A 23,490-nucleotide genomic window follows, 5' to 3' on the forward strand; every position below is an offset into this window, starting at 1 on the left:
CAAATTATTATGGCCTATTACAAAAAACTAACAAAAAAGTCTAAGTCTTTGTCTCCAACTTTCCATCCTGAAAATAACCAGCCAGACTTGAGTCTGAGTTCTGGACTCAAGTGCTGGAACACTGGCTGTTGGTATACACTTCACAGAGAGATATTTGACTGCATGAATACTGTTATTGTTTGTTGTTAGGTGGGAGAAAGCCAGCTGGACCGATCAAAAAAGCATCGATGAGTTCTTCGTACGAAACGTCGTGGTGCTGGATGTTTATAAGTTTGTCTCGTTTCTCGAGCTGGGGTTCCTGCTGCAGTACCCCAGGAGGGTGTCCGTCATAAACGCCGGGGTAATCGACCATCGACCATCAATGAGATTTGACAAATTATCAGAGGGTTTTGGGTAGTGTGGATGTGACGTTGGCTCTCTACTGTGACTGGCTTGTGCCACAGTATAATCAGTGACCAAGGAGGTTACCAGTTAGCCACAGTAGCATGCCAATTATCCCTGTAGTAGTCACTACACCACTGAGCTGCCAATAATGAATCACTGAGTAAAGTGTGACTTTTACCCTCAGGTGTTTGTGATGCCTTGTATGACGTCCGGCCTTCTGGTGAACCTTCAGTACCTGGACATGTCTGACAACCTGCTGACCGACATGACTCTGATCGAGACACTGTGCAAAGGAAACGGCACACTGAAGGACATCCGAGTTTTAAACATCAGTGGAAATGCTCTGAAGGTGGCTTCATGAAACTTCATTGTTTTAACTTTAACCCGATGCCAGGTTTGAAAAGTAAACTACCTGAAGTCTGAAGACTTATTTGCCATTGTCCAACTTGTGCCCAGAGTTTGTCCACACTGAGCCAACTGGTAGCAAAGCTCTACAAACTGACCCACCTGGACATCAGCAGGACCAACTACAACTCCATGCCTCCAAGCTGCTCCTGGCCCTCCACCTTGCGATACCTCAACATCTCCGGGGCTAAACTTGACAACATTACTCTCTGTCTACCTGCAACTCTGGAGGTACTGAGGCTGGACCACGTGGCAGTAATCCTGACACCATTGCAACAAAAACACTCTGATAAAACCCTTTACCTCATATTCTATCATGTCCAGGTGTTGGATCTGAGCAACAATAATCTCAAAGACTTCACTGTGGCCCTGCCTGCCTTGAGGGAGCTCCACCTCTCTGGGAATAAGTTTCTGAGGCTGCCTTCAGGATACTTGTTCCCCAATCTGCAAACACTGACCATACAGGTAAAAAACCATCACATATCATATTCCTGCTTCAAGTCCTCTTTGTATTCTGCAGGGTGACCCCTCTTTGTTCTTCCACAGTCAAACACCTTAAACGTGTTCAGCCATTCAGATCTTCAGTCATACACACGACTCCAGAATCTCCAGGCGGGTCAGAACAAGTTTGTCTGCTCCTGTGACTTTGTTGCCTTCCTCCAGTCCGGCATTAAGGAAGGTGGAGATGTGCATTTAACAGACGACGAGGAGAGCTACGTCTGCGACTCTCCCTTCTACCTGCAGGGGAAATCAGTGGGTCAAGTCCGCCTCTCGGTTGTTGTGTGCCACCAGGTTTTGTTCGTGTCCGTGAGTTGCGGGGTGGCACTGTTTATTGGGGTTCTGGTGAGCATCATACTATGGCGCCTCCATGCCTTCTGGTACCTCAAGATGACATGGGCGTGGCTGAAGGCCAAGCATAGTTCCCGGCACCGGCGGCGACTCAGAGATGGGGCAGATTCAGAAACATTGCTATCCTTTGATGCCTTTGTTTCCTACAGTGAAAGAGACACTGGCTGGGTGGAAACCTACTTGGTACCTGAGCTGGAGGAGCCAACGTAAGTTCAACATTTTTTGTGCAATTTTTTCTTTTTAACATTACTAACTATGCCACTATTTTTCCAGTATCACTACTTTTATGTTAGTAAAAAAAAAGATTGGAACATCTGTAGCTCAAGATGACTCTATCAGTATCACACTCATTTGGTATCTTTTGGCAATTTATTTTTTCATTCCCCTCAACAAATGTCATTTAATCTTCACTGAACATGATATTGAAAATGTTTGGATGAGCCCAGAAAGAAATTATCCATTTGCTTGCCAGATTCTTATTCTTCTTATTTCAAACAGCCACCACTTCAGCAACATGATGAATTAAAATGATATCTCAGTGGGCAGGAGTCTGATGAGTGAAAATATTGAAACACTTGGCAAAATCTGCGTTCATGTTCAGTTGTACAAATTGGAAAAATTACTTACTAATTAGAAGTAAGGAAGTTGTCAGGGTTATGCACTTTTGCAGCTGACTGTATCCCACCTACCACACCTTAAGTCGAAACATCACCTGTTTTCTTGTGCATACTTCTACAGGGAGATCGATGGAGACGCTGCGAATTACAGAACTGCCCGGCCATTGACCCTGTGTCTCCACAAGCGGGACTTCCTTCCTGGACAGTGGATTGTGGACAACATCATGAGCGCCATAGAGCGCAGCCGACGGACTGTGTTCATCCTCTCCGAGAATTTTGTCCAGTCTGATTGGTGTCGCTACGAGCTGGACTTCTCCCACTTCTGGCTTTTCGATGGGGAAGCCGGCGGAGAGCCGGCCATCTTGATCCTGCTGGAGCCGCTGTCCAAGGACGACGTCCCCAAACGCTTCTGCAAACTGCGCAAACTCATGAGCTCCACCACGTACCTGGAGTGGCCTCAGGAGGAGGAGCGGAGGGGGGAGTTCTGGAGGAGTCTCCGCAATGCTTTGGGAGGAGAAGGAGACTGGGATGAATGAGAAAGTGATATGGATTAATGGTGAGCAGAAAAGGCAAGACTAGGATAAGGAACTCAGCAGTAAGAGAAATGGCAAGAGGAGAAGAGGACAAGAGAGGAGTGAACAGTCAACGAAAAGAAAAAAAATAAGTTAAGACGGGGAACACTTTAACATAAGGACCAGTAAAGTTAGACAAAATAATGGGAGTCAAATGAAAAGATGAGGTGTAAAAGATCACTGAGGCAGAGGAGTAAACAGTGCACATGAAAGGAGGAGATTTAATGACAGTTAAATGACATGAGTTTTTTTTGTTGTTGTTTGTATTCATCACTTAATTTAACTGGAAAAATCTGCAGTAATCAGACCAAGCTATTCTATAAATTACTATAAATTAAGATGTACTGCTCCCTCGTCAGTTATTTTGCTGGTAGTGAGGTGAAATGGCCACTTGATGGAGCTGTTGCTTTGTCATCTATCTAACAACATGTGGTAATTGTGGTTGTGAGACCAACTCTGGCAACAGTAAAGAGCCTCAGCCTTGAGACGACATCAGGAAAACTAACAGCAGCTGAGGGCAGACATGTTTTCTGTGTGCTCTGTTTACACTCTTATTCTATTTGTTTTTATCCCATTTTCTTCTGTTCTGAACCCGAGCGTGTGAAGAAGTAACATAATATTCATGTGTCAGTTTTAGTAAAATCTTAAAATAAGGTTTAATTCATTCATTTTTAATTAGTTAATCTATCCATTGGTTTTCTGTGGTTTGGAATCATTATTTACAACTCAGAAGTGCTGACAAACATGTGATATAAATGCCAATAAATGAATGTATTGAGTAAAGGATCATAGGGTATATTCTCCCACTGGTCTTCCATCATGTATCCCTATGAAAAAGGGTATGAGATGTCATTATATGTGCTGTTAAAACAATCAGTCAGGTGAACACTATAGAAACACTGTAGGCTTTAATTTCACTTTACATAATAAGTAATTAATAAATAATAAGCTTTGCCCTTTTTCACCACACAATAAAGCTTTAAGACTATCTGATCTCAGCTATGACTATATTTGCACCGTCCTCCTTTTTAGGTGAGCAGGTATGTTTGTCTCGTCTTAACATCTGATGTTCCCTGCTCCAAAGACAAGACAGTGTCTCAGCCTTCTCTTTAGAGTCAAGGCAGGAAATGGTGTAACAATAACATAAAGCCTAGAAGAAGAAGAAAAAAACATAAATGACAGGAAAAACCAAGGAGAACCAAAAAAGTTTTAACATCATGCAAAGATAATACAACAGGAAACAGAGAGAGAAAATAAACAGGTAACAAGTCCTTAAACACTTATGAGTATCACACTGAAGCCTTTACAAACAAGTTAACAGTAGATGGTTCAAAGTACACCAAACAGCTTCCCAGAATATAATATCTGTGCTATAACAGCAACAGAAATCATTTACAGATGGATATAAAAAAAACAAACAAAAAAAAACATGTTAGCTTCCAGCTCCTCTACATTTCTGGAGCATTTCTAAAATCTAGGGCTGGGCCTTTCAAAAGAAACCATGTAGTGAATGAGATACAGGGATTAGAAAATAGTTTCGGTTTCTTTTTGACTTACCGAAACTCTCTGCCCTTAACCAGCCTTACCTGCCAGGCAGTGCATTCGCAACAACAGTAAGATGGAGGACCGTGAGCAGGATGTTTAATGCCTGGAATATTATTTGTTTTATTTATATTTGTTTCAGTTGAGGGTCCCATCTATAAAGGGTCGGGTCGGTCACAGCTAGTGATGTTCATTTTCAATTTTCTGTCAGACAAATAGCCCCAGGATATTTTAACTGATGGCATTAATCGCTCAAAAATCTTATTGTTGGTTATGGATAAGGAATTAATTGTGGACCCTACTCAGACAGCATGTACCCTTCAAGTTCAAGCTGGTACCAATCCAGGTGACTGACACAATCCTACTGCAGAGCAGACTGTCCTGAGCCGACTGTTTCATTGATTTCATTCATATTGATTCTGGGTACCTTGGGATTGAGCTTGAAGGCTCGCCATCCACTGGGAGCACCAGACCGTCTCCACAATGGTTCTCATTCAAACATAAAACCTGACCTGCATTTACAAACAAGCTTAAAGTGTAACATGGTACCAACACAGGCAGGTTGGACCCAAGCGCAAATACACACAGGCAGGCTGGATGATAGTGAAGAAGCTTTTAATATCTAAAAACAAGCTTACTGGCAGACAAGACGAAACAGACAGGCAAACAAGCACAAACAGGTAACAAAACTCAGGTGTCTGACACAAGAAAGAAAATAAGTGCTGGAAACAAGTACTGGCCTCGGGTGATGAGGGAACTGGATCAGGTGTGTGAGTGGGCAGGGAAACAGATAAATGTCTGGGGTGGACAGAAGGAGAACATAGAGTGACATGAGTTGGACTTAAGTGAAACCCGTAGAACAGCAGACTGCGACATTAGTCTCTGTTCTGTCTTCTTAAATCTTGTGCAACGTCATAGAACATAACGGTTAAATTAAGAACTGACTTATGAACTGCAAATACTAACACACTGACAATTATTTGTTACTCTCTTGATTAATTCCCAAATTCTCCAATTAACATTAGAATTATTTGATTGAAACATCAAAACGCTTATCTTAAAATCAAGGGGGAAAATAATACAAATATTAGATATGAAAATAAGATTTTAAGGTATTGCTTAAATGTGTTCTCCTCATCTATCTTCAACAGTTCCTCAACAATCCTCTTTTCCTTCAGAATTCTCACAAACTTTTGAAGTATAGTCAGAAGAGAACCGGCGAACTCTAAAATATTCACTGTATGGAGTTGGAGGAGATATCATTTCTAGGAATTTATTTCCTTTTGCTTCTTCCTCAACTCTGCTCAACAGTTCATAATTTCCACTTTCCTTCAGCTTGATTACAAACTGTTTAAACATAATATGCAGAGGATAGGCACATCCCATGACGATGTGTGGCTGGTCTCCAACCTTATAAGCAAATAGAAGACTATGCAAACCAAACACTCGGCCAAAAGCATCAAACACTGGGGAACCAGAGGAGCCGCGATACATAAAGGTTTTGTAGGTCACTACTTTTTCTGCTAGAACTCCACCGGACAATATGTGTTCAATACCTTGATCTGTGATCACCTGAATGATGGAGTGGACAGTGAACAGATGGTCTTTGTATGGACGTAAATGATCATTGACAGCCTGTAACCTGTCCTCTTCCTCAATGATACGTGTAACATCCATTTTTTTCACTCCTCCTGTTGGGTGACCAATAATATAGGCTTTACCGTTCAGAGGCACTGGACCAAAGTTCCTCAGGAGCCCTGGTGGAACCTTTATTTCCTCTGCTTCTATATTTTTGTTGAGGTTCTGGTCCTCAAGATTGAGCTCCAGTATGGCATAATCTTGCACAGCATCAAAGTCAATGAATGTTTTCTTACAACTGAACAGCTTAAGATTTAGTAAGTAGGGATCAGGATCATCATAGTTAAATCGAATCCACACATCTACATCCACCTGCAACTTTGCTTCATCAACATGACCTTTAAATAAATGTGCATTGGTCAGAATAAAGTTATCAAACAGCACAAAGCCTGTTCCCTGACCAACATCCTCAACAATGACTTTACAAACGGATTCGCCCAGTTTCAGCAGATTCCTAAATCTGTAAACTTCACTAAAAGACTGTTGAAAGTTTACAAAATTTTCCTTCCTCTGGGTCACTTCTTCTTCATAAGAATCACTACATAATCTCTCTTCCATCCATTTTTTCTGAGATTCTGTGGTCTCAGCCAATGGAGTATGTGGAGTGGACTGAACTTTCATTAATTTTGGCGAAAGCTGTGCTAGCTCTGTAGTATGTGCGGCCCACCCCCGTTTTCCTTTAGCATAGAAGTTTGGATAAACATCAAATGCAATGGGATCCACTTCCCTTTTTGTCTGGGTAAGACCTCGACGGACATGTTGTTCAGTGCTTTCTGAATTGTCCTTTTCCTGTTGTCTCATCACAGTAGTGTCATTTTCTCTTGTTGTTTTATTCATCAGTTCATTTGGAACACACTGCAAAGAGCATCTTTCCATGTGTGGTACAAAATCTGTAACCGAGTCAATGTTGCGCATATGAGAGCAGGTGTGCTCGTGTTCTGGATCACCTGGATTGCCTTGCCTGGCCCCCTTACCGAGTCCACCCAGCAGGAGGAAGAAGAAGAAGAACCATCCTTTCACTCGCCGTGGCTTTTCAACTCCTTGTGAGCGGTTGGGGGAGGTGCCGGCCTGCACCCTGACTAATGGATCCATTCTTCTCTGCTTTCGAACCAAATGGCTGTTGTGGTTGTCAGCTGCACCTGGAACACACTTGGCATTAGCTTTTACTCCTTCAGTATCTACCAGAATATCTACATTCATCCATCCAATAGCTATACCGCTCATCCTTTGAAGATTGCAGGGGAGCTTGAACCAATCCCGGCATTAAACAATAGCTGGTTACGCCCTACACAGGTTGCTAGTCTATCACAAGGCTGACACTTGGAGACAACACAACAAGTTACGCTCAGCTCCACAACTACAGGCGATTTAAAGTTGCCAGTAAACCTAACCTGCATGTCTTTGGCCTGTGGGAGGAAGCCAGAGTACTTGCAAGAAACCCATGCAGTAACCATGCATACTGACTTTATAATGAATCAATGTGTGCAGTATGAAGTAAAAGTAGTTTTATGTTTACTGCATATCTGTGGTTTCTCAAGGTACTGTGTTTGTTATCACTACATAAAAGATAACTGTTTTACAGCGGTGCTGGGAAACGACTCACCGTGGAATCCAGACAAACAGGCTCAGGCTACCACAGGTTGAACTCCCAGATAGGGGCTGAAGCCCTCACTGCTGTAGGTTTATAACCATAATGGATGGAGAAAACTTTCTTGCAAACTTGAGCAACTGTAAGAAAATATAATTAAATTTTTTATTCAACACGGATGTTTTTGTTATTCGATTAATCAAAATGAACTAAGTAGTTAACATTTTTAAGGGTGTTTTGCTTGAAAACATGGAATCATCATCTTACATTTTATTCTATTCATTATAGACATAACCATAATTATAAAACCTGTAAATTAAAAAAATGAACTTGGGTGTCTTACCTTGGACTTGGTTGAAGAGGTATAACCCAACTTTCAGTTCAGCAGTTTATAAAGCAGTTGTTCCTCCCACACAACTTTTTCTATTGTCACTGCCAGGCTTTACAATGACGTTAGTGCCTCCTTGTTTAGCTGTTTTACCTTGGAGATATAACTCTGTGATCACCTTGTTACATCCAACCTCGTACTCCCCAACAAGTCTATCAAAATTTTTACAATTTGTACTAAAACATACCCTGCAGTAGTAAAGCTTATAGTCAGCATTTACAGTTAGCATTAACCATAAAAGTAGTAGCGTATTTACCTTTTTACTTTAGTGGCAGAAGAGGAAGTAGCGCATCTTACGTATGGGCACCTTACTGTCTTTACATTGGCTCGCTGACCGGGGGTCTCCATATGTTTGTTGGCCACTCTCGCAGTGGTCTCATTTAAATGAATGAGGGATCTGCATTTTTTTCATGCAAAGGCAAGTTTATTAACAAAAAACAATTCAGACACAAGGTAATTGAAAATGGTTTACAAAGGCAAAGAATTACATTAAAAAAGACCTTAAGTACATGATATATAGTTTTTACTTTTATTTAACCCTTATGTTTACAACTATGGCCTGGAATTTCATTTAAAACATAAAAACAAAAGTGGTTTACAGTGGCATAGAATAAGTAAAAACATTTAAAATAAGATAGATAAAATAAAATAGAAAACAAGCAATGGCTGGCTGGCCTCAGCTGCTTTCTCAGGTGTGTCTCAGCACAGGAAGAAAGGCCCAGGTAAGCCTCCCACCCCTTTTTATAAACTCTGCCCGCTAGCCTGGGTCCTATTGCTGGACCCTTGTATCCTTCCCCATCAATTCAAAGTTATAGATATGAAGTGTTTTTATGTCATAATGATCCTGAAGTTTGGTTTTTTCACCAGCTCTGTTCTACCTGTCTGCCCAGAGCTAATGTTGGTCTGAGCACCTCCACCTCAACTAATAAAGGAAATACAGTTGGAAAGAATATGGATTATATTGATTTTATTAACTAAAATAATATGTGAAGCCGGATGTGTTTAGCAATTTCCGGGAGAAGCTAATTTATACCAAATTTGTCTCCATTAGCTCCTCAGGATTTGCTCTCTCAGCCTCGAGTACCTCTTTTAGGTGCTTGTTTTCCTTCGCTTCCTCCTCAACTTTCTTCAACAGCTGCTCTTTTCCCTTTTCCACCAGATTACCCACAAACTTTTTAAATATAGTAAGCAGAGGATGGGCGTACTCTATAACACTCTCTTTACGCTTTGGGTCGAATATACTGGTATCGTAGGTAAATCCTGCAGAGTGCAAACCAACAACTCGGCCAAGAGCATCAAACACTGGGGAGCCAGAGGAGCCGTGATACATGAAAGTGTTATAGGTCACTACTTTTTCTGCATCCCTTCCACCCATCATTATGTTTTCAATGCTTTGAGCTTTGAGCACTTGAATGATTGGCTGGATGATGAACTTACTGTTTGTGTAAGGCTGTAAATTATCATTGATAGCCTTTAGCCTCTTCTCTTTCTCAATGATACATGTAGAATCCATTTTTTTCAGTCCTCCCTCTGGGTGACCAATGATACAGGCTTCACCATTCAGAGGCAATGGACCAAATTTCTTCAGGAGCCCTGGTGGTACTTTTATTTTCCTTGTGCTTGTTCTTTGTTTGTTGCTTGGGCCCTCAGGGTTGAGCTTCAGTATGGCGTAATCTAGCTCAACATTATAGTCAATTAATGTTTTCTCACAACTGAACTGGTAGAAGTTTTTGTCAGGCTCAGGATCATCATAGTTAAATAGAGCCCACACATCTACATCCAGCTGCAACTTTTTGACATCAATGTGATTTTCAAATAAATGTGCATTAGTCAGGATAAAGTTATCAAACAGCACAAAGCCTGTTCCCTGACAAACATCCTTAACAATGAGTTTACAAACTGACTCGCCCAGTTTCAGCAGATTCCTGACTCTGTGAACTTCGCTAAAAGACTGTTGGATCTTTCCAAAGTCTTCCTTCCTCAGGGTCAATTCTTCCTCATACGAATTACCAGAGAATCTTTCCTCCATCCATTTTTTCAGATCTGGAAACTGCTGACGCAGTATCTCATAAATCTCGTCTATGTTGTCACTGCCCGACTTTTCTACTGCTCTTTTTACACTGACTCCACTCTGCTTCACTACATCTTCGACTGACCTTGTCTCATGCTCGTTTTGTAAATTATTTGATGCACCTTCCTTTTCCTGTTGTTTTTCATCACTTTTTCTCTTGTTCAGTGGAAGACATATCTTGAGTGATTTCTGATTAAGGTTGTCAACTGTTACTGTACAGTCAGTGAGAATATTTGGATTCTTATTGTCAGACAGTTCAAATTTGCCGAGGTCATCAATGAAGCGACCGTCTCTTTTCAGAGCTGCTTCCACAGTCATACCCTTCTCTCCATAAACACAGAGAGTCTTGTACTGTTTGACAACACTGCTTCTAAAAAGCTCCTTTGATTTGGCGTTCACGCCTCCTATGGTATCTATGAAGAAGACTATATATCTGTCTCTTGGATAAATTATTTTGTTCTGTTGCTCTTGGGCCTCTTCGATCTTTTCTTTTTTACATGATATGATCAGACACTCATCATCACTGATACAAGAACAAGGGAAATGTGTTGGAACAATAGATTCCTTATCCTCTTTACCCAGCTGCATTATAATGTTCGCATCTGCACATTTAATCTTCTCCTTGTATTTTTCAGTTGATTTTATTGCCTCGAGCACCGTGCAAGGTTGATCACAGTTCACGGTGTATTCCTTAGGGTCATGTCGACTGAATTTCACTGTGAAATGATGTGAATGTTCGCCCTGCAGGAAATCAGCAGCAAAGCAAAGGTTAGATGCCCTTGTTCTGATAAAAATGCTGCCTATTCTGTGCATCACAGTCTACTCACGTCAAAGCTATTCTCTTTCTTCACTTTACATTGAAAGCCTGTGGCATTCTGCAAAATGAGAAAAAGATTTAGAGTTAATGTTGAAAAATTATGAACCTCATTCATGAAATGTTCAAAGTAGTAGCAGCAGTAGCAAAATGGCACAATGGTTTTAAGAGCGGGTTCTTATTGCATTTTGTTCTCATGCACGAGGGGGAACTAAATGATTTTAAAATTACTCAAATACTTATTTGTCTTCATTTTGAACTGTAATGTCTTATCATTTAAAACCTATCAAACTTCTTTTTGTGGATGGCTATCTCTCTTTAATATAAGAGCCATTTGCTTCGACATTTTGTCTTCTAATGTCTCTGCCATTTTGCTTGGTGTTTTGAATGAATGTGATTGCATTAAAAGGAGAACTTGTATACTTACATGTAGTCTACTTTCGCTGACACTGTCAAAAAGGTGACGATTCTACTTTATGTTATCATTGAGGTCACAGTAGATGGTATTGTCATGCTGGACTGTGTTCATGTTTCTAATATTTTGTTCCCATCATCTATGTAAAAACTCCAAATTATTCAATCACCTCATGAATAAACAATTTCTCAATGCCAGAGAGCTCACCTGAGAGGCTGTAGCTCCACCTAGCTGTGTTTTCTCTGTACTGCTGCTGCCAGGATCGTCCTAATAAGAACATGCATACACAAACAAATCAGTTAGGCATGCTGTGGCTAATTCTATTTCTCAATGCTAGAGAGCTCACCTGAGAGGCTGTAGCTCCACCTAGCTGTGTTTTCTCTGTACTGCTGCTGCCAGGATCGTCCTAATAAAAACATGCATACACAAACAAATCAATTAGGCATGCTGTGGCTACTTCTGAATAGAAATGATACCCACATAAGAAGTATGGCTTAGCTTTAACCAAAATTAAGGCTACACAAGTCACAAATATTAAAGATGATAAATGTCTGTTAAGCCTTGATTACAGAAATGGTTATTAGCCAAAAAGTTACTTACACTTTCCTTCACTTCCTCTTTCCTTCCTGTCTTTTTCTCTTTGGGAGGCATTTTCACCTATAGCAAAAATAAAATTAGTTGACGTTAAAACGACATATTTAAGCAATGAGCAGGAATTGGCTAACTCACATCTTACACCTAATTTTCAAATTAAAAAATTGACTGATGTTCATTTTATCAAACAAAGACAATTCAGTGGCACCTTGACGTTGATAAGGACATGTTGCTACCAGCCCACTGAGTAAGTTATACGCAGTTTATTCCAGAGAGATCCTGGTTGGGGAGAGTTGAGTCACCTTGGCATCCAGTACACATACAGACTGTGATGGTTAATTCACCCTCGTAGGGAGTGGTTACAGAGCAGTACTAGGCTCTGAGGACTAAAGGAGCACAGATTTTCACTCCCTACAACAGATAGACAATAAAGATCCAAGTTCAGGACATAGCCAAATTTGCCAAATGTGTAATAAATGAAGAAATGACTCACTGTCAGCACACATTATGGGCTGGCAACAAACAAGTGCCAAGGGCATTGGGCAGTGCAGTCAGATCCTTTTTACCGCACACCAAATCAGACAACTAATCTATGTCGCAATTTCCAACCTTCTGCTTCCCGCTCTTTATATTTAACCCATTCACACTACTGCGATGTGCCTGTGCTTTTCCTTTACTTTCCTGCCTTTCCTTCACACATTTTGTCCTTCCTTGTTTCTTCTGCCTGTCACCACTTTGTCCCATTTTTAATATCCTTATCCTAATATCCTTTCCCCTCCCTCTCAAAAACACAATGATAATACAGATCAGTTACAACAAGAACAGGAAGCTGACTTCAGACAACATTTCATTACTGAACTCAAGTGGCGCCAAGCTATTCAGTTGTGGTTTTATTTGCCAGAGTTTTGACAAATGCCACTAAATTGAGATTATTGCAAGATGTGCCTACTTGTTCACAGGTCATATATAAATAAATAAAATTAAATGCCTCACTGCAGTGCTGTTCAAAGGGGGTTCAATTAAAGTAGATAAGTGATGGTAAATTAAAAATAAAAGATCAACCCATTACTTTTATGGAAAAATCACTTGTTTCAGAAGTTAACCACACAAAATCACTATGTACATATAAATGTAGCTGCTAACAACTAGCAAGCTAATACAAAATTTAAGCAAAAAATTAAAAATACCAATGTATCTTTCTTAGCTTAAATTCTTGGTGACTTTACCTGTTAGTTGTGGATGTACTTTGTTCTGGTCACAATGGCGCCATAGTCCAGAGAAAAACGACCAAAATTCCTGCACTCAGTTTCAGAGCAAACACCTTCAGCTTTATAAACCAGCAGCTTACGTGAACGAAGAGTGGATTTGAAGATTCCCGCCGTATGACAGGGGCACTAAAAAAATATTAGAACATTAGTTAATTTTCGTCAGTATTAAATTATTAATCAATCGTCATACATTGAATATTTTATTTGTAAAATACTCATAGAAGTAACGGTTTCTTTTCCTTTTCTTGTTCTGGGCAAACAGTAAATATCCAGAGAGCCTCCGTAGCCCCCCTCTACTTACATGAGATGGTTCGGTCCTGCTCCCACAAAAGGCACCGGCGGTACTTCTAGAAAAATCTAGAATGACCATAGGCTGCACAGGGAGAGACACTACGTGACTTTTTTGAATTAACTTGTACGCTTAACTGTAAATAGTGAAACATGGTACTTCTGCTCCCCTAACACCAGTTACATTCACAGAAAATAATGAGTGTATATTTTACATTAATTAAACATCTTTTTGAGCAAGCTAATCAGTTGACTGCTCCTGATTCTGCAGGGTTATACTGACAGGTGTTCCTAATATTAGAACAATTTACAAACTATACTAAGAGTCACAAGCCATTTTCTTACTGATAGGTCGCTGTTAAAATAAACTATTATGCTAGGGTGTGGATAAAAAGTAAACAATATGGTGCTGTCTTGCTGAGTCTTAAACAGAGCATTTCGATATGCTTTTACTTCAAGTGACTGTGCACTGATAAAAATATCCTGCTTGATCTATTATTTTTATGTAGATTTTTTGAACATAAAAAATAAAATTGAACGTAAAGTCAACTTAATTTTAGCAATTCTCCTGGCATACTTTTGAGTTTTATCTACTTATTTTTTTGAGTTACAAATATGCATTTTTAATTGAAACTTACTTAATTTTCTTATTTTAATATCACTTACTTGAAGTGGGCTCTACATAGTTTCTCCAACTGTGCTACTGTCATTTTAAAGTTACATTTACTCACATTTTCTAGTTAGCAATTCAAATAGTTGGTTATTTTCTTAGAGGGGTTAATTCCCTGGGTCGCATGAGTACACCCAGCAAATTACATAGCACTCCATGCATTACATAAAGATATGTTGTGTACAAGTCAAATGTTTGGCCTGAGGATTGCACTAGAGGAAAGGTCATAGGGTCACCACAACCAAGAGGAATCTTCCTTTGAAAAGCATTATTGCACTACTGAAAACTGAAAATATGGATGCTCATACAAAAAAGGCCATAAAGTCACCAACATTTAATGGCTTTATTGATTAAACATCATGAATATGTTTGCTAAATTCTACAACAATCCATTCATTACATCTATTAATATGCTGCCATGTAGCTTAAGTGTTGAACACACAAATAAATGGACAAGCCCATCCCCTAGGCCCTGTCTGCCAATGGGACAACAGTATGTACTCTGAACAACACCAAAGAGTCAGTCATCGGGTATAAGTATTTAACTTGTATTTCTAAAGATTCTGAAATGCAGTTCAACCAATGCACAACTTAAAGTAAGGTCTTATTTTGAATTATGAATACAATACATCCACATTGTATAAGATATTCTACATGAGTCATGTGTTTCTCATTCCTGAACAGTTATGTTCCTTAAATAATCTCTTACAACCTTAAAACAGCAACAGCCCCATATGAAGACCTAGGTGACAAGGATTTGGCTGAGCTGACCAGGGCCAAGTTTTGTGCCATTACTGATGGAATTCACACTATAATACAATACATGCCCCAAATGAGCAAATACCAGCAGTGTACCCTGAGAGAGTGCACTTCGAGACTTTGAGAACCTGAGAAAGTGCATTGGGAGAACCTGAGACACTGCAGTGTAAACACCATAACTGTAAACCTTGACCAGAGTGGGTTCACTAAAACCCTCTGCCTTCAACCAATCTGTATGGCTTTTAGGAATGTAATCTGACATTCAGATAATGAACCTTGGTGGGCATCTTGTTGTTCACATCCTCCAGCTCTAGGAAGGTGTATTTCAGTTTCTCAGGGTAGCTTAGTTCCATGGCATAGATAAGACCCATCAGGTAAGTACAAGCATGTGCCACATCAGGAATACCAAAAAGGACTACTGCTACCTCGATGACTATTCCAGCTTGCTTGTCGAGACCGTCATCCCTGCCTTTGCTGACCACAAAGATGTTAAGGACAAATGTAGTATGGGCCTCTTGGATGGCTGCAGCATCATCATCATCAAAAACCTCTGAAATACAGGAGAGAAAATAAAACCAACTAGCTAACTTTGCTGTACCTCAATACTGAAGATCAGATTGATATTATGTTTTTTCTTTAGTATTGCAGCTATGGTTAAGAGGTAAGTATTATATATTTGGGACAGTGAACAGGCAATAAAACGTATGTTAAAAACTTGATGATTCTATAAACTTATTATTATGACAGTTTAGATGAGAAAGCAGAATAATTTTCTTCAATTTCTCTTTAGAGGTTTAAGTATGACAGGTACATATTAAGGGAGTTGGGTTATTCTATAATATGTATTTTGCCCAAAGGTTAGTGAATATATACATTTCCTATATTCGGGAGACCAGGGCCTCCCCCAACAGCCAGGCCTGGGTGGGGAGCCCATAGGTGAGCACTTAGTTGTCAACTTATCATGGGGTCCAGTCAGGCCAAGCCTGACATTGCCAACCCTTAGCTTGGTAATGTTAAAATCTTCACAATCTAAAATGTATGTAACCTATCCTGTTTTGTTAATACATACATTATCTGTATCTCTTATCTTCATTCCTCTCCTAGAATTTTGTCCAGTCTGATTGGTGTCGCTACGAGCTGGACTTCTCCCACTTCTGGCTTTTCGATGGGGAAGCCAGTGGAGAGCCGGACATGTTGATCCTGCCTGAGCCGCTGTCCAAGGACGACGTCCCCAAACGCTTCTGCAAACTGCGCAAACTCATGAGCTCCACCACGTACCTGGAGTGGCCTCAGGAGGAGGAGCGGAGGGGGGAGTTCTGGAGGAGTCTCCGCAATGCTTTGGGAGGAGAAGGAGACTGGGATGAATGAGAAAGTGATATGGATTAATGGTGAGCAGAAAAGGCAAGACAAGGATAAGGAACTAAGCAGTAAGAGAAATGGCAAGAGGAGAAGAGGACAAGAGAGGAGTGAACAGTCAACGAAAAGAAAAAAAATAAGTTAAGACGGGGAACACTTTAACATAAGGACCAGTAAAGTTAGACAAAATAATGGGAGTCAAATGAAAAGATGAGGTGTAAAAGATCACTGAGGCAGAGGAGTAAACAGTGCACATGAAAGGAGGAGATTTAATGACAATGATGATAAACTATTATGACTTAACCACAGTTTTTTTTTGTTGTTGTTTTATTCATCACTTAATTAAACCGGAAAGATCTACAGTAATCAGACCAAGCTATTCTATAAATTACTACAAATAAGATGTATGCTCCTTGTCAGTTATTTTGCTTTTTTTGTAAGGACGTAAATGATCATTTACAACCTGTACCCTCTTCTCTTTCTCAATGATACGTCAGATCCATTTTTTTCACTCTTCTTGCTGGGTGACCAATAATATAAGCTTTAACTTTAGATTATTATTGTCAGAGCAGTTATCAGCAGTTCCTCTGCACGGCAAGGAGAAAAACAGTTAGTGTGAGTAGCTCGACCTCATCGGCTTCTTGAAATGGACTTTCACAGTTTGTTAAACAGATTTTGTACATAAGTGATGAGGATTGAGATAATACATTTATCACAGTGATCTTAGAATTCGGAGCAAAACGTGAGTTATCAGATTATGATTGTTTCAGTGGCTTTCAACGTCTCTCAATGTGCTTTTCGTGAGCACATAACATTCTCTGAATCAGTAATCGGTCACAAGCTCCACTGCTCAAAGATACTGACTCGATTCAGTGACAATGGTGACTCAGTGCACTGCACTCAACACCTCTAAATGGAACCAGTTCTACTTCATAAGAGTCCAGAGCATTTCTAAAACCTAGAGTCTTTCAAAGAAAAGGAGAAAAGCATTGAATGAGATTAGTGAATCAGAAAATCGTTTTGGTTTCGTGTTGACTTACTGAGAGCCTCCACCCTTAACCAGCATTACTTACTGACAATGTTTGTTTTCTCATCAGCCATATGATGGAGGACCATGAGCAGTTATTATGGTTTACCACTTGAAATATATACAGAGATTGTTAATATCAAAGCGTTTTATTTTTCACCTCTTCTGCTTCAGTTGCACTGCAAAGAGCAAAATAATTAGCAGCAATTCTGAAAATCAATAACTCATCTGGGTGATTTATTATACAAAAAACAAAACAAACAAAAAATTGTGTCAAAGCTGTCATGTGTAAGGATGTGATGTATGTCTCTGTCTTTTAATATCTTTAGGTTTTAGGTGGGTGAGTAGACAAAAAACAAAAAAACAATTTGAAATAAATTAATCAAAAGTTATCAGGTTATAACAATGACAAACTATCTTTTTCTTGGTTACCTCACATAAACAGTAGAATATAGGCCCCAGTCTGGGTTTTATAGAACATGTATGTCAGGTGCTACATCCACATTTAGTATAAATGCCAGACTCGGGCTGAGGATCCAGGCCAGAAGTTTTCACTACAATACTTTTGCTACCTGCAAATAGTGATAACCCCCAATCACGAATCAATTTTCTCATTCTAATCACTTCCCGCACTTCAGTATGTACCTAGCTTACACACGCAGTGCACATTAGGTTAGCTCAGTAGCTCATTAATTATGTGAGTGATCGGATTATGGTTGTTTCTGTGGGTTTCATTGTCTTTTAATGTACTTTAAACAGGGACTTAACATACTGTCAATCATAGCTCAGCTGAAAATGACACTTGGATGCCAGCCAGGCGCTCCACTGCGCTAAGACATTGATTTGATTCAGTGACAATGGTGACTCATTGTTATGCAGTGAAGACTTCTACATGGAACCGGCTCTACATTTATAAGACTCTGGAGCATTTCTAAAATCTAGGTGTGGGCCTTTCAAAAGAAACCATGTAGTAAATGAGATACAGGGATTAGAAAATAGTTTCGGTTTCTTTTTGACTTACCGAAACTCTCCGCCCTTAACCAGCCTTACCTGCCAGGCAGTGCATTCGCAACAACAGTAAGATGGAGGACCGTGAGCAGGATGTTTAATGTCTGGAATATTATTTGTTTTATTTATATTTGTTTCAGTTGAGGGTCCCATCTATAAAGGGTCGGGTCGGTCACAGCTAGTGATGTTCATTTTCAATTTTCTGTCAGACAAATTGCCCCAGGATATTTTAACTGATAGTATTAATCGCTCAAAAATCTTATTGTTGGTTATGGATAAGGAATTAATTGTGGACCCTACTCAGACAGCATGTACCCTTCAAGTTCAAGCTGGTACCAATCCAGGTGACTGACACAATCCTACTGCAGAGCAGACTGTCCTGAGCCGACTGTTTCATTGATTTCATTCATATTGATTCTGGGTACCTTGGGATTGAGCTTGAAGGCTCGCCATCCACTGGGAGCACCAGACCGTCTCCACAATGGTTCTCATTCAAACATAAAACCTGACCTGCATTTACAAACAAGCTTAAAGTGTCACATGGTACCAACACAGGCAGGTTGGACCCAAGCGCAAATACACACAGGCAGGCTGGATGATAGTGAAGAAGCTTTTAATATCTAAAAACAAGCTTACTGGCAGACAGACGAACAGACAGGCAAACAAGCACAACAGGTAACAAAACTCAGGTGTCTGACACAAGAAAGAAATAAGTGCTGGAACAAGTACTGGCCTGGGTGATGAGGGATCTGGGATCAGGTGTGTGAGTGGGCAGGGAAACAGATAAATGTCTGGGGTGGACAGAAGGAGAACATAGAATGAACATGAAGTTGGACTTAAGTGAAACCTAGAACACAGACTGTGACATTAGTCTCTGTTCTGTCTTCTTAAATCTTGTGCAACGTCATAGAACATAACAAGGTCAAATCAAGAACTGACTTATGAACTGCAAATACTAACACACTGACAATTATTTGTTACCCTCTTGATTAAATCACAAATTAACAATAGAATTATTTGATTGAAACATCAAAACGCTTATCTTAAAATCAAGGGGGAAAATAATACAAATATTAGATATGAAAATAAGATTTTAAGGTATTGCTTAAATGTGTTCTCATTTATCTTCAACAGTTCCTCAACAATCTTTTCCTTCAGAATTCTCACAAACTTTTGAAGTATAGTCAGAAGAGAACCGGCGAACTCTAAAATATTCACTGTATGGAGTTGGAGGAGATATCATTTCTAGGAATTTATTTCCTTTTGCTTCTTCCTCAACTCTGCTCAACAGTTCATAATTTCCACTTTCCTTCAGCTTGATTACAAACTGTTTAAACATAATATGCAGAGGATAGGCACATCCCATGACGATGTGTGGCTGGTCTCCAACCTTATAAGCAAATAGAAGACTATGCAAACCAAACACTCGGCCAAAAGCATCAAACACTGGGGAACCAGAGGAGCCGCGATACATAAAGGTTTTGTAGGTCACTACTTTTTCTGCTAGAACTCCACCGGACAATATGTGTTCAATACCTTGATCTGTGATCACCTGAATGATGGAGTGGACAGTGAACAGATGGTCTTTGTATGGACGTAAATGATCATTGATCATTCATCCATCCAACAGCTATACCGCTCATCCTTTGAAGATTGCAGGGGAGCTTGAACCAATAGCTGGTTACGCCCTACACAGGTTGCTAGTCTATCACAAGGCTGACACTTGGAGACAACACAACAAGTTACGCTCAGACCCACAACTACAGGCGATTTAAAGTTGCCAGTAAATCTGACCTGCACGTCTTTGGCCTGCGGGAGGAAGCCAGAGTACCTGCAAGAAACCCATGCAGTACCCATGCATACTGACTTTATAATGAATCAATGTGTGCACTATGCAGTAAAAGTAGTTTTACTGCATATCTGTGGTTTCTCAAGGTACTGTGTTTGTTATGAGTACATAAAAGATAACTCACCATGGAATCCAGACAAACAGGCTCAGGCTACCACAGGTTGAACTCCCAGATAGGGGCTGAAGCCCTCACTGCTGTAGGTTTATAACCATAATGGATGGAGAAAACTTTCTTGCAAACTTGAGCAACTGTAAGAAAATATAATTAAATTTTTTATTCAACACGGATGTTTTTGTTATTCGATTAATCAAAATGAACTAAGTAGTTAACATTTTTAAGGGTGTTTTGCTTGAAAACATGGAAACATCATCTTACATTTTATTCTATTCATTATAGACATAACCATAATTATAAAATCTGTAAATTAAAAAAATGAACTTGGGTGTCTTTCCCTGGATTTGGTTGAAGAGGTATAACCCAATTTTCAGTTCAGCAGTTTATAAAGCAGTTGTTCCTCCCACACAAGTACTGCGTTTCTATTGTCACTGCCAGGCTTTACAATGACGTTAGTGCCTCCTTGTTTAGCTGTTTTACCTTGGAGATATAACTCTGTGATCACCTTGTTACATCCAACCTCGTACTCCCCAACAAGTCTATCAAAATTTTTACAATTTGTACTAAAACATACCCTGCAGTAGTAAAGCTTATAGTCAGCATTTACAGTTAGCATTAACCATAAAAGTAGTAGCGTATTTACCTTTTTACTTTAGTGGCAGAAGAGGAAGTAGCGCATCTTACGTATGGGCACCTTACTGTCTTTACATTGGCTCGCTGACCGGGGGTCTCCATATGTTTGTTGGCCACTCTCGCAGTGGTCTCATTTAAATGAATGAGGGATCTGCATTTTTTTCATGCAAAGGCAAGTTTATTAACAAAAAACAATTCAGACACAAGGTAATTGAAAATGGTTTACAAAGGCAAAGAATTACATTAAAAAAGACCTTAAGTACATGATATATAGTTTTTACTTTTATTTAACCCTTATGTTTACAACTATGGCCTGGAATTTCATTTAAAACATAAAAACAAAAGTGGTTTACAGTGGCATAGAATAAGTAAAAACATTTAAAATAAGATAGATAAAATAAAATAGAAAACAAGCAATGGCTGGCTGGCCTCAGCTGCTTTCTAAGGTGTGTCTCAGCACAGGAAGAAAGGCCCAGGTAAGCTTCCCACCCCTTTTTATAAACTCTGCCCGCTAGCCTGGGTCCTAATGCTGGACCCTTGTTTCCTTCCACATCAATTCAAAGTTATAGATATGAAGTGTTTTTATGTCATAATGATCCTGAAGTTTGGTTTTTCACCAGCTGTTTTCTACCTGTCTGCCCAGAGCTGATGTTGGTCTGAGCACCTCCACCTCAACTAATAAAGGAAATACAGTTGGAAAGATTATGGATTATATTGATTTTATTAACTAAGATAATATGTGAAGCATCTCGCCCAAAAGGATGCTGGGATAGGCTCCAGCCCCCCCGCGACCCTACTAGAGGATAAGCAGTAGAAAATGAATGAATGAATGAATGAATGAATGAATGAATATGTGAAGCCAGATGTGTTTAGCGACTTGCGGGAGAAGCTAATTTATACCTAATTTGTCTCCATTGGCTCCTCAAGATTTGCTCTCTCAGCCTCGAGTACCTCTTTTAGGTGCTTGTTTTCCTTCGCTTCCTCCTCAACTCTCTTCAACAGCTGCTCTTTTCCCTTTTCCACCAGATTACCCACAAACTTTTTAAATATAGTAAGCAGAGGATGGGCGTACTCTATCACACTCTCTTCACGATTTGGGGGGAATATCCTGGTATCGTAGGTAAATCCTGCAGAGTGCAAACCAACAACTCGGCCAAGAGCATCAAACACTGGGGAGCCAGAGGAGCCGTGATACATGAAAGTGTTATAGGTCACTACTTTTTCTGCATCCCTTCCACCCATCATTATGTTTTCAATGCTTTGAGCTTTGAGCACTTGAATGATTGGCTGGATGATGAACTTACTGTCTGTGTAAGGCTGTAAATTATCATTGATAGCCTTTAACCTTCTCTCTTTCTCAATGATACATGTAGAATCCATTTCTTTCAGTCTTCCCTCTGGGTGACCAATGATACAGGCTTCACCATTCAGAGGCAATGGACCAAATTTCTTCAGGAGCCCTGGTGGTACTTTTATTTTCTTTGTGTTTCTTCGTTTGTTGCTTCGGCCCTCAGGGTTGAGCTTCAGTATGGCGTAATCTAGCTCAACATCAAAGTCAATTAATGTTTTCTCACAACTGAATCGGTAGAAGTTTGTGTCAGGCTCAGGATCATCATAGTTAAATAGAGCCCACACATCTACATCCAGCTGCAACTTTTTGACATCAATGTGATTTTCAAATAAATGTGCATTAGTCAGGATAAAGTTATCAAACAGCACAAAGCCTGTTCCCTGACAAACATCCTTAACAATGAGTTTACAAACTGACTCGCCCAGTTTCAGCAGATTCCTGACTCTGTGAACTTCGCTAAAAGACTGTTGGATCTTTCCAAAGTCTTCCTTCCTCAGGGTCAATTCTTCCTCATACGAATTACCAGAGAATCTTTCCTCCATCCATTTTTTCAGATCTGGAAACTGCTGACGCAGTATCTCATAAATCTCGTCTATGTTGTCACTGCCCGACTTTTCTACTGCTCTTTTTACACTGACTCCACTCTGCTTCACTACATCTTCGACTGACCTTGTCTCATGCTCGTTTTGTAAATTATTTGATGCACCTTCCTTTTCCTGTTGTTTTTCATCACTTTTTCTCTTGTTCAGTGGAAGACATATCTTGAGTAATTTCTGATCAAGGTTGTCAACTGTTACTGTACAGTCAGTGAGAATATTTGGATTCTCATTGTCAGACAGACTAAATTTGCCGAGGTCATCAATGAAGCGACCGTCTCTTTTCAGAGCTGCTTCCACAGTCATACCCTTCTCTCCATAAACACAGAGAGTCTTGTACTGTTTGACAACACTGCTTCTAAAAAGCTCCTTTGATTTGGCGTTCACGCCTCCTATGGTATCTATGAAGAAGACTATATATCTGTCTCTTGGATAAATTATTTTGTTCTGTTGCTCTTGGGCCTCTTCGATCGTTTCTTTTTTACATGATATGATCAGACACTCATCATCACTGATACAAGAACAAGGGAAATGTGTTGGAACAATAGATTCCTTATCCTCTTTACCCCACTGAATTATAATGTTCGCATCTGCACATTTAATCTTCTCCTTGTATTTTTCAGTTGATTTTATTGCCTCGAGCACCGTGCAAGGTTGATGACAGTTCACGGTGTATTCCTTAGGGTCATGTCG

The 23,490-nt window shown here is 39.9% G+C and overlaps 3 protein-coding genes across 3 annotated transcripts; 1 reads left to right on the forward strand and 2 right to left on the reverse strand.

The window, feature by feature from the left end:
• Positions 1-189: 189 nt before the first annotated feature.
• On the forward strand, positions 190-2,903 carry LOC111236680 (toll-like receptor 2 type-1; the record flags this gene model as incomplete). The annotated part of the gene is made up of 6 exons (XM_022765496.1): positions 190-340; positions 569-733; positions 841-1,020; positions 1,114-1,254; positions 1,336-1,844; positions 2,377-2,903. Coding segments are annotated over 6 exons (1,561 nt in total), but the record flags the coding sequence as incomplete, so codon positions are not given.
• Positions 2,904-5,240: 2,337 nt separating this feature from the next.
• On the reverse strand, positions 5,241-7,988 carry LOC111236679. Its single transcript, XM_022765495.1, has 3 exons — positions 7,939-7,988; positions 7,611-7,735; positions 5,241-7,146 (listed from the first exon to the last, which is right to left on the reverse strand). Exon 3 carries the CDS (start codon positions 7,097-7,099, stop codon positions 5,525-5,527), a length of 1,575 nt encoding a protein of 524 aa, XP_022621216.1. The 5' UTR covers positions 7,100-7,146; positions 7,611-7,735; positions 7,939-7,988; the 3' UTR covers positions 5,241-5,524.
• Positions 7,989-9,010: 1,022 nt separating this feature from the next.
• LOC111236677 (protein FAM111A-like) lies at positions 9,011-11,544 on the reverse strand. Its single transcript, XM_022765494.1, has 3 exons — positions 11,491-11,544; positions 10,882-10,929; positions 9,011-10,795 (listed from the first exon to the last, which is right to left on the reverse strand). Exon 3 carries the CDS (start codon positions 10,640-10,642, stop codon positions 9,011-9,013), a length of 1,632 nt encoding a protein of 543 aa, XP_022621215.1. The 5' UTR covers positions 10,643-10,795; positions 10,882-10,929; positions 11,491-11,544.
• Between the last annotated feature and the right edge of the window lie 11,946 nt (positions 11,545-23,490).

The sequence above is a fragment of the Seriola dumerili genome, unplaced genomic scaffold, assembly GCF_002260705.1.
Source record: "Seriola dumerili isolate Sdu_G_001 unplaced genomic scaffold, Sdu_1.0 BDQW01000700.1, whole genome shotgun sequence".
Lineage (NCBI taxonomy): Eukaryota > Metazoa > Chordata > Actinopteri > Carangiformes > Carangidae > Seriola > Seriola dumerili.